General features: G+C 43.6%; 1 protein-coding gene across 1 annotated transcript; it reads right to left on the minus strand.

Annotated features, from left to right (window-relative positions):
- Positions 1-5,625: 5,625 nt before the first annotated feature.
- Positions 5,626-8,771, minus strand: PATE1 (prostate and testis expressed 1). The gene is made up of 4 exons (XM_068977339.1): positions 8,720-8,771; positions 8,382-8,420; positions 6,993-7,214; positions 5,626-5,759 (listed from the first exon to the last, which is right to left on the minus strand). The coding sequence occupies exons 1-4, from the start codon at positions 8,769-8,771 to the stop codon at positions 5,626-5,628; spliced, it is 447 nt and encodes a 148-aa protein (XP_068833440.1).
- Positions 8,772-11,937: the final 3,166 nt, after the last annotated feature.

Consider the following 11,937-nt stretch of genomic DNA (forward strand, 5'->3'; position numbering starts at 1 on the left):
CAAAGAATGCTCAAACTACCGCACAATTGCATTCATCTCACACGCTAGTAAAGTAATGCTCAAAATTCTCCAAGCCAGGCTTCAGCAATACGTGAACCATGAACTTCCAGACGTTCAAGATGGTTTTAGAAAAAGCAGAGGAACCAGAGATCAAATTGCCAACATCCACTGAATCATGGAGAAAGCAAGAGAGTTCCAGAAAAATATCTATTTCTGCTTTATTGACTATGCCAAAGCCTTTGACTGTGTGGATCACAATACACTGTGGAAAATTCTGAGAGAGATGGGAATACCAGACCACCTGGCCTGTCTCTTGAGAAATCTATATGCAGGTCAGGAAGCAACAGTTAGAACTGGACATGGAACAACAGACTGGTTCCAAATAGGAAAAGGAGTACGTCAAGGCTGTATATTGTCATCCTGCTTATTTAACTTCTATGCAGAGTACATCATGAGAAACGTTGGGTTGGAAGAAGCACAAGCTGGAATCAAGATTGCTGGGAGAAATATCAATAACCTCAGATATGCAGATGACACCACCCTTATGGCAGAAAGTGAAGAGGAACTAAAGAGCCTCATGATGAAAGTGAAAGAGGAGAGTGAAAAAGTTGGCTTAAAGCTCAACATTCAGAAAACAAAGATTATGGCATTTGGTCCCATCGCTTCATGGGAAATAGATGGAGAAACAGTGGAAACAGTGTCAGACTTTATTTTTCTGGGCTCCAAAATCACTGTGGATGGTGATTGCAGCCATGAAATTAAAAGACGCTTACTCCTTGGAAGAAAAGTTATGACCAACATGGACAGCATATTAAAAAGCAGAGACATTACTTTGCCAACAAAGGTCTGTCTAGTCAAGGCTATGGTTTTTCCAGTAGTCATGTATGGATGTGAGAGTTGGACTATAAAGAAAACTGAGCACAGAAGAATTGATGCTTTTGAACTGTGGTGTTGGAGAAGACTCTTGGGAGTCCCTTGGACTGCAAGGAGATCCAACCAGTCCATACTAAAGGAGATTAGTCCTGGGTGTTCATTGGAGGGACTGATGTTGACGCTGAAACTCTAATACTTTGGCCACCTGATGTGGAGAGCTAACTCATTTGAAAAGACCCTGATGCTGGGAAAGATTGAAGGCAGGAGGAGAAGGGGATGACAGAGGATGAAATGGTTGGATGGCATCACTGACTCAAAGGACATGGGTTTGGGTGGACTCTGGGAGTTGGTGATGGACAGGGACACCTGGGGTGCTGCAGTTCATGGGGTCACAAAGTGTCGGACACGACTGAGCGACTGAAATGATACTGATACTGATATACAGCCGAATATTCATAGAAACATTATGTACAGTAGTCAAGATATGGAAATAACCTTGGGGTCCATCAGCAGATGAATGGATAAAGGAAATGTGATGTATATAGTGAAAGTAGTAGTGTTAGTCAGTCAACTGTTTATGACCCCATGGACTATAGCCCATCAGGCCCTTCTGTCTATGGAATTCTCCAGGCTAGAATACTGGAGTGGGTAGCCATTCCCTTCTTCAGGGGATCTCCCTGACCCAGGGATTGAACCCAGGTCTCCTGCATTGCGGGCAGATTCTTTAGCATCTGAGCCATTAGAAACTGCTTAAATCTGGTGTGTGTGTATATACACTAAAAAAACGGGATATTACTTGGCCATAAAAAAAGAATGAAATTTTGCCATTTGCAGCAACATGTATGGACTTGGAGGGTATTATGCTAAGTGAAATAAGTCAGACAGAGAAACATAAACTGTATGATATTACTTACATGCGGAATTCAAAAAATACAACAAATTGGTCAATATAATGAGAAGATAAGCAGACTTGCAGATATAGAGGACAATCTAGTGGTTACCAGTGGAGAGGGGGGATGTTGGAAGGGCAATACAGGGGTAGAGGATTAACAGGTACTAACTATTATAGGCAATGTTTATAATAATTATAAATGGAATATAACCTTTAAAAATTGTGAACCATTATATTGTACACCTGTAACTTATATAATATTGTGCATCAACTATACTTCAATATTTTAAAAGTATCGGAGGCAAAAGAAAAAATAGGAGAAGGAAATGACAACCCACTCCAGTATTCTTGCCTGGAGAATCCTGTAGACAGAAGAGCCTGGCAGGCTATAGTCCATGGGGTCACAAGAGTTGGACACAACTTAGTGCACTGTCTCACCCCAGAGATCCTGCCACATATACCACAAAAACCAAACATCCCCCAATGACCTTGGCCCCACTGTTCAATCACTCCCAGGTGGGAATTCAGACACATGTCCACAGAGGTCACAGACAACATACATACAGTTCTGTTATGTCCCATATATTACCCTTTCATGTCCCAAGGAAGACATTTTCTCTTAGAGATTTTCATTTAGTGTATCTTTAAAAAATCTTGTGTTAAACTTGCCTCCATCTTTTTCTTGGGTAAGGACAACCCAGAAATGGCCCTTTTGTGTCTGTGATGTTGCCATTCACAGCTTTTCTTGATAGGCCTAGTACAATCTTGAGAACAGGGTTGCTGCATGCTGAATGTCAGACGGTAGCTCTTAGCTTTGCCTAACTTAGGTAGTTATGCTGTGCGTTTTTTATTGGTGTTCCATGTTTGATTTGTCCCTAATACCTTTGAAGTTTTTCTGAGAAATGAAATAATGCAACATGAACTTATTAAAATACATTTTAAGCCTTTTAAAAAAATAATAAAAGGTATCAGAGGCAAAAGAAAAAATAAATTGGAATATATAAAATAAAAAATTCTGTGCATCAAAGGAAAGAATCAACACAGTGAAAAGGCTGCTTATTGAATGGGAAATTGTATACCTGCTAAGAGGTCGTATTCAGAATATATTAAAAAAAAGACCCTCCTACAACATAGTAACTAAAAAACAGTCAGCTGATTAAAATGTGGACAAAAGGGCTCGAATTTTTCCAAAGAAGATATGCAAATGGCCAATAAGCACATGGAAAGGTGCTCAATACCACCAAATCATTAAGGAAATGCAAATAAAAACCATAATGAAATAACACTTCACACTCAAAACGATGGCTGCTAACAAAAACGAAATGACAAGTGTAGGTAAGGATGTGGAGAAATTAGAACCCCTGGACACTCTTGGTGGGAACGTGAACCAGCATGGCTGCTGTGGAAAACCGGATGACAGTTCCTGAAAATTTTAAACACAGAATTACCATCCAATTTAATAATTTCACACATGACTGACCGACTGAACTGAACTGAACTGGATGTATGTACCCAAAGGAATTGAAAGTAGGGCCTTGAATGGACATTTGTATACCTATGTCCATTGCAATTTTATTTGCAATAGCCAAAAAGTAGAAGTAACCTCAATGTCCATCAGTGGATGAATGGATAAAAAAAATGCCATAAGTACATACTATGGGATATTATTTACCATTAAAAATGAGAGAAATGCTGGCACATTATACAACATGGATGAACTTTGAGGACAGTATGCTAAGTGAAATTAGTCACAAAAGGACAAACACTGGATAATTGAATTTATATGAAGTATCTAATATAGTGAAACTTAGAAAGTAGAAGGTGAGTGCCAGGGGATTGGGAGTATTGTTTGATGGATACAGAGTTTCAGTTTCGTAGGATGAAAAAGATGATGGATGTAAGATCCACCTGGAGATGGATGGCGATGATGGTGGTATAACCATGTGAAATTAGTTAATGCGACTGAACTGTATATTTAAAATAATTAAAATGGCAAATTTTGTGTTAAGTGTAGTTCACCACAGTAAACAACAACACACTGACAAAAGTAGCATAAGAAACAGAAACGAGTAAATGGAATAAAATTTTTATATTCAATAATATTATTGTGTTCCTAATAAAGTGGCAAGTATACTAATTTAATGTAGCATGTAAACAGTCAAGTAGGCATATCTGTTAAAAGAATTTTTAAAGAATGTATAAGGTAATAGAGAAGATAAAATGACAAATACTAGATAAACCCTAAAGAATCCAAGAAAGAATGAGAAAATATTCTATAGTTGCATAAAGCAAAATGTTTTTGGTCATAAAGCAAGTTCTGATGAAGTACATTGAAAACGTCCACACAGTATCATTCTTATTCTCCTATCCATGGGGAGGAAGTTATAAAACATTTCTTGGTTAATGTTTTCGCCCTTACCAAAAGATTTTTTAAAGAACTTTGACTTCAAAGAATGTTGGACTCTTCCATGAGAACAGCTATCTTAATTAGCAATCTGCTATGCCAGAAACAACACTTAGACATGACTTTTTCTGAATTTATACACTCTTTTAAGTTTCTTTGTTAAGATTCTGGCATTTATTCCTTATCTGTTTATGCTTTTCATGCTATATTTATTTATTGGAGTATAATTGCTTCACAATGTTGTGTTAGTTTCAGACATACAAGGTGAATCAGCTGTATGTATACACATATTTCTTCCCTCTTGAGCCTGCCTCCCACTCCTCCCCAACTATCTCTAGAATTCCAAACACACCTTCCTTTCTTCTCCAACCCCTAACCCCAGAGAGAGTCTCATGCTATATGGCAGACAATTTTTCACTCTTCATGGTTCAGGCATGAATTTCTTTCTCCATTCTGCCCTTCTCCTCACTCTGGGAATAACATTCACGAACAAAATTCAAGAAAACTCAAGTCATCTCTTTTCACATCACCCCCTCCTTTCTCATGAGGCCAGGGTTGTGTGCTTTAATTGGAATGAGACAAGAAGAAAAATCCCAAGAGGAAAAAAATGACAATATTCTGCCTCAGAAAGAAGGGAAGGGGCAGGAACAAAAAACTGACTTATCGTCTTCTTCCTTTTCTTTTTCTAAACTGATTTTGTAATTGGAGGATAATTGCTTTACAAGGCTGTGTTGGTTTCTGCCATACAACAACACAAACCAGACATAATTATGTGTGTATGTGTGTATATATATCCTCTCTCGAGCCTCCCTCTCACCTCCCCCCACCCCACCCCTCTAGGTCATCACAGAGCACTAGGCTGGGTTCCCTGTGGCTACCCTAGTTATCTGGGCTTCCCTGGTGGCTCAGATGGTAAAGAATCTGCTTGCAATATGGGAAACAGGTACGATCCCTTGGTTAGGAAGATCCCCTGGAGGAGGGCATGGCAACCCACTCCAGTATTCTTGCCTGGAGAATCCCATGGACAGAGGAGCCTGGCGGCTACAATCCATGGGTCACAAAGAGTCGGACACAACTGAGTGACTAACACAACACAGAGCTAGCTATCTGCTTCACACATGGTAGTGTATATATGTCAATGCCACTTTCCCAGTTCATCCTACCCTCTTCATCCCCCCTTCTTCCTTTCTGAAGCAGCTTGGGTGTTCAGTGAATGCACTGGATTCTATATCAACATGCAGGATGTATTGATCTTGTGTTCAAGATGTTCCCCATACACCCCATCCCAGGGGCCATGGCCGAAAATCTGGAAAAAGAGAGGACTTTCTTCTTACATACGCAGAAGGCAGAGCTGTGTGTTTCCAATCTGAAATGTGTTTTCTTAGATTACTGTGAAGAGGTGGAGCCAAGAATGTCACCTACCCAGAGACTGGAGCCAGAAAAGAGCCAGTGATTTCTAGATGTCTTCATTGCACAAGTCATGGCTCCTGCAACACCTGAAGTTCACCAGGTAGACGCTCCACTTTATGCTGTTCACATTAGCGCAGTTCTTTAGGCAACCCCTGAAGGTTAACCAGAGAGTGCCATCACCTGCAGAAGGAGGAGAAACTTATCAGCACAGAGGTTTCCACAACCAAAACCAAAACAAAAAACTTCCCAGCCTGCTGCTGCTGCTAAGTCACTTTAGTCGTGTCCGACTCTGTGTGACCCTATAGACGGCAGCCCACCAGGCTCTCCTGTCCCTGGGATCCTCCAGGCAAGAACACTGGAGTGGGTTGCCATTTCCTTCTCCAATGCATGAAAGTGAAAAGTGAAAGTGAAGTCGCTGAGTCGTGTCCGACCCTCAGCGACCCCATGGACTGCAGCCTTCCAGGCTCCTCCGTCCATGGGATTCTCCAGGCAGGAGTACTGGAGTGGGGTGCCATCGCAAAACAACCTTGTGTAGTTCAAGTCTTGGTTATTTAAACGTGAAGAATTGGAAGATGTGGCAGTCTGGGTACTTCCTAAAAGAGAAACAATAGCAGAGCAGTTTAAAGTAAAAAAATAAAAAATCCCTGAATGTGGGGCTGTAATAAGAGCAGCAATTCAAGGATTGCCAGAGCTGGGTGTTTCCACTGAGAATGTTGACACTGGTATAAGTAAGGGTTAGAAATACTAAGGTGTCGCTCAGCACAAAGGATAGGAAAACCGAGAAATCATGTTATTCAGACTTACCTATGAAGGGCCACTTAGCCTGTATCTATTGCTGACCCTGGTTCCTCTATTTTCACAGCTTAAAACTTCCCACAGGGAAAGGCCAGGCCAGGAAAAAACAAAGAGCCCGCCTCATTTCAACACTTAGCTCTGTTCTCCACTGGCCTTTCCTTTTCCATCAGCTTAGTCGCCCCTGTTTTGTTCAGGCTTCTCAAAATACTGATTCCATAGCTATAGATCCCCACCCCCTAGAGGCCACCTCTATCTATTTCTCATCACGGCATGTGACGGGGTAGAGATATTCAGTCATCCTAGAGCTTCCCTGGTGGCTCAGACAATAAAGAATCTGCCTGCAATGCAGGAGACTTCCGGTTCGATCCCTGGGCTGGGAAGATCCCCTGGACCCCTGGAGTAGGAAACGGCAACCCACTCCAGTATTCTTGCCTGGAGAAGTCCATAGAGGAGTCTGGCGGGCTGCAGTCCATGCGGTCCTAAAGAGTCCTACGCAACTGAGTGGCTCACACTAGGGACGCTAGGATTGGTCTGAAGCAGGGTCCCGCCTTTCTCCTGTGGCCCGCATATCCTGTCTGCTTCCACCACCCCGTCCTCCGCCCCCCACCCACAACTTACTTTTGAAAATCTTCCCAGTTGTGCAAGCCTCTTCTTTCACTGCAATACATAGTCCTCTGCCTCTGGAACACTTCTGTCTTGGAAACTGGATGTGGCACGTCCTACACTGAATAATTTCTATAATTTGGGCCAGAGAGCAGGGACGTAGATGTGAAAACGTTGCTACGAAAGGACCCATCTCCCCTTTCAAATCTGAAGTCCTCTGGGAGCCCCGAGGGCCTTCTGGAGACCCGTGAAGGGAGGGCATCCACCTCTATCAAACAGGCTGAGCCAAGAGAAGGGCTCTGGAGTTTTAGCTCATAGAACAGGCGAGAAAATAAGGAAAAGAGGAACAAAATCTAAGCTGAGTGCATCAGATCGTATCCTCTTCATACTCACCAGGTAGATGGCGATCATCAACAGACAGTTCATCCACTGTGCTGGCAAAGAGAAATAACACTTAGATGCAATTTTCTCTAAGACTTGCTCTTGCCTGCGCGTCACTGTAATCCTTGTGTAAACATACAAGGCCCATTCTGAACTTTTCACCTGGAGCCACTCTGGGCCCTTCTGTCCCTCCAAAGCCTAGTTCCCATCTCGAGGCATCTCTGTTTCTCTCCCTCATTTCAGCTCTCTTCACCTCTAGAGGGCCTCTCAGCCTCTCCACCACCGCTTAGGATACAGCACAGACTCAAAGGAGGAAGATAAATGAACATTTTGTGTGTGTGTGAGTGCCTCATTGCCTTCTTTTTTAAAATTACTTTATTTTTGGCTGAACTGTGGGTCTCCCTTGCTACGCACCAACATTCTCTAGTTGCCACGAGTGGGGGTTACTCTCTAGTTGCAAGGCCCGGCCTTCTGATTGCAGCGGCTTCTCTTGTTGCTGCTCAGGGGCTAGATAGAGAACTCGGACTCAGTAATTGCCCTGGGGTGTGTAGGATCTTCCCAGACCAGGGATTGAGCCAGTGTCCCCTGCTTTGGCAGGCAGATTCTTAACCACTGGACCCCCAAGAAAGTCCCACATCCCCTTCACTTTAATTAACCTCTCTGACTTTCTTACTCACAAGTAGCTGAAAGCTGCAAGGTGACAAAGCCTCTGAAATCCATGAAATTGCTACTCTGTGGATTTAGCCAGCTAGCGCCTGAAAAATCAACATTCCACTTCCCCCTTTCCCGTTCCCTCACCTTTTAACACACGGATCCTTTGCCTTGGCAACTGCTGCTTGTATTTTTCCATCAGGCTCAAAGTCAGTTCCCACCCCAGCCCCATTCTGCTGGAAAAAGTGGCCGAGTCCTGGAATCCAAGGTTAGTCTCTGGATTCCTTTCAACCCTCAATGCTCATACATCCCCTCTCATCTCCCCCTCCCCTCAAGTTGCCCTTCCCACACGACTGATCTGTCTCTACTCACTTTCATGTTCTCGATCTGCTGCAAATGACCCGCACAGTACTGTTAAGGAAAAAAAACAAAAAGATATACTCTCTGCAGACCTCATTTTACGAACTCACCTCCCAGCTTTTATGAACATCTTGTCAGTTCCCCTATAATCTACCTATTTCCTTCTGCAGGCAGACTAAGACTTTGCTGAAGCTTCCAGGGATGGGGTGCATCGCGTGTGAAAGTCATGGCATTAGAATGACAGCTTCTGTTACCTACAACTCTCATAAGAGAACCTCTGTCATGGGAAGCCCGACCCATGCCAACATCCTGGACACATCTCTCCAACTGTCAACCACAGAGACGCTCACCTTGAAAGCAGCAGAGGAGGACAGGGAGCCCCAGCAGGAGGGACTTGTCCATCTCAGAGGGAGGAAAGAGCAGGTTGGAGCAGGAGCCTGCAAGGTGCCTCTTTATATAGCTACCAGGTTGGACTTCCCCAGGAAGGGCTAGGGGTGGGGACATTACAGAAGTCCTTCAAAGGTGCTTCCTGCTTCAAGGGAAGCCAAGAACTCTAAAATGTTTCTTCTTGGCAAATTGTGAGAAAGAGAGACTGCCTAGGAGAGTCCTGGGTCTGATTCATTTCAGTCCTAGCATTGAGGAAGATTTGATGCCATATCCTGTGGTCTTTTCACTAGAGCACACTGTGGGAAAAGACCAGGGTAAATCAGGGCCCGCTGGGTTAGATTCAGAGACATTTACACTGAGATGCTCATTAAAGCTGAGAGAAGGGACTTCCCTGCCTGTCCAGTGGTTAAGACTTTGCCTTTCAATGCAGAGGGGTGAAGGTTTGATTCCTGGTTAGGAAGCTAAGATCACACATGCCTCACAGCCAAAAAAAAAAACCAAAACATAAAACAGAAATAATATTGTAACAAATTCAATAAAGACTTTCAAATGGCCCATATCAAAAAAAATTCAAAAAAAAAAATCTGAGAGAATATGAGTGTAAATAACTGGACTGTAGGAAGTCCAAAAGAGGGGTAACCAAAGAGCCTTTGAAAGGCAGTACTATAGGAAATGGGGAAGAGTGATGGAGAGGTTCAGATGAGGCGAAAGGGTACTTGGGAGGGAAATAGTTTCCCACTTTCCATCATACTGGAACAAAGCAAACACTGGGGCAGAGGATGAGACACTGGAGGAAATTCCTTCTCATACTTGGAGTTTCCTGATGATTGAGACTTAGCCTTTTATTCAGAGAGAGGTTTGAGATTACTTCTCCTGGAGGGAGGTCAGCTGGTCCCTCCCACTTGATGCCGAGCGAGCCAGGTATGAGGAGGGGCAGTTACCTCCACTCTGAAAGTGACAAGGTAACCAACTGGGGTGGTGACTGAATGTAGAATTCCTGTGGAGGGGACTGAGACTGTGTAAGAAAATCGATGGGATTCTCCAGGCAAGAATGCTGGAGTGGGCTGCCACTTCCTCCTCCAGCGGATCTTCCTGACCCAGGGGTCGTACCCGTGTCTCTTGAGTCTGCCCCATTGACAGGCAGGATGTTTACCTCCGAGCCACTTGAGAAGCCCTGTGTTCCCACTAGCAGTCCTGTCCCTCTCCTGCTCTCAAGCTGGGAAACTTAGCATCATCTCTTACATCCTCGCATTCCTTTCTTTGATCTTTGAGAGCTCCCCTCCTTTCTTTCTAGGAATTCTGTATTTAATTCTTTGGCTAATGGCCCCCCACACAAAAGGAGGGAAGGTTTCCTTGCTCTGCCCCACCAGAAACTGTCTCTTCACTTCATTACAGTCTGTTGATATGATTATACCCCTTCTAAAGCAGAAATGTTCCCTTCTCAGCTTTACCTATCCACCTGAATTCCTTGTTTATATTTGAACACTATACTTTTAAGTATTTAGTTTGTTGTGCTAAGTCTTAGTTGTGGCATGTGAGATCTAGTTTCCTGACCAGGGATCAAACCCCAGGGCCCCTGCATTGAGAGTGCAGATTCTTGGCTACTGGACCGCCAGGGAAGTCCCTGAACTCTATCTTATTAGCTTATTTTTCTCCTAAAATCTCCTCAAATGCACATTGCCGGTCTTAGTATCCCATAATACCTGATTTTCTTACTGGGTCACAGTCCATGCCTTTTCCCAGTGTTCCTAATCCTTTTTCTTATCCTCTTGCTGCTGCTGCTGCTAAGTCACTTCAGTTGTGTCCAACTCTGTGTGACCCCATAGATGGCAGCCCACCAGGCTCTGCCGTCCCTGGGATTCTCCAGGCAAGAACAGTAGAGTGGGTTGCCATTTCCTTCTCCAATACAATAAAGTGAAAAGTGAAAGAGAAGTCGCTCACTCATGTCTGACTCTTTGGGATTTGCCAGGCAAGAGTACTGGAGTGGGGTGCCATCACCTTCTCCTCTTATCCTCTTAGGGCACCCAAAATAATTATTCTCATGTCATAAATTATAGACCCATGACTTAAAAGTATTCAGGAAAGAATCCCTTTTGCTTATTGCTCCAAACTTCACATGGAGTCAGATCTTATGCCTTGGCTCAGATGGTAAAGAATCCGCCTGCAATGCAGGAGACCCATGTTTGAGCCCTGGGTCAGGAAGATCCCCTGGAGAAGGGAATGGCAACCTATTCCAGTACTCTTGCCTGAGAATTCCATGGACAGAGGAGCCTGACAGGCTACAGTCCAAAGAGGTGGAGATGACAGTGACTAACACTTACCTTGTTCGAAAGGAATCTGGACCCCTGTACTCACGATGGCCTTCTCTCCATCACAGCGTTCTGGAGACACAGTTAGCCTAGAAGAGCAGCCCTGGATGTCTCTCACCTCTGAAGTGATTAGCTGAGTACTCAGTTATATCTTTCTGTAGATGATTAGAAGATATTTAGATGATGAGCTAGAATTTTTGGTTTGCATCTCCGTTATCATGCAAAACAATAAAAATGGTATTTCTGGAATAGACATCCACTTTCCAACGGTTACCATTATTTTCAAAAGACATATCGGTACTCTTCATGGTGAATACAGTAAAAATATCCTGAACTTCATTGATAATTGAGATATTTTCACACAATGTCATTTCTGAAGACCTTAATGGGGCGGGTGGTGATTGCCAGGATTTGATTTGAGGAAAGAGCTCTCAGCTTAGGCAGGTCCACCTTGAAAGTGAAAGTGTCAACAGCTCAGTCATGTCCAACTTTTAATGACCCCATGGACAGTAGCCCAGCAAGCTCCTCAGTCCGTGGAATTCTCCAGGCACGGAATTCTCTAGGCAAGAATACCGGAGTGGGTAGCCATTCCCTTCTCCAGGGGATCTTCCCAACCTAGGGATTGAAGCTGTGTCTCCTGCACTGCAGGCAGATTCCTAACCATCTGAGCCACCAGGAAAGCCCCTTGGGGGAAGGTCAACAAGACAAAGAACCACAGTCACTATTCCAAGGCAGCCCAGTGACCATAAGCTCCTGGGGTTTTCCAAGTACCCATAGGATTTATACCAGTGATCTGACAGAAAAAGAACAATTTCTTCTAGATCAGGGTTTGAAGGAACAGTTCAGTCAGAAAATCGTGTCTCTTTTTCCCT

The sequence above is a fragment of the Capricornis sumatraensis genome, chromosome 8 (assembly GCF_032405125.1).
Source record: "Capricornis sumatraensis isolate serow.1 chromosome 8, serow.2, whole genome shotgun sequence".
NCBI classification, from domain to species: domain Eukaryota; kingdom Metazoa; phylum Chordata; class Mammalia; order Artiodactyla; family Bovidae; genus Capricornis; species Capricornis sumatraensis.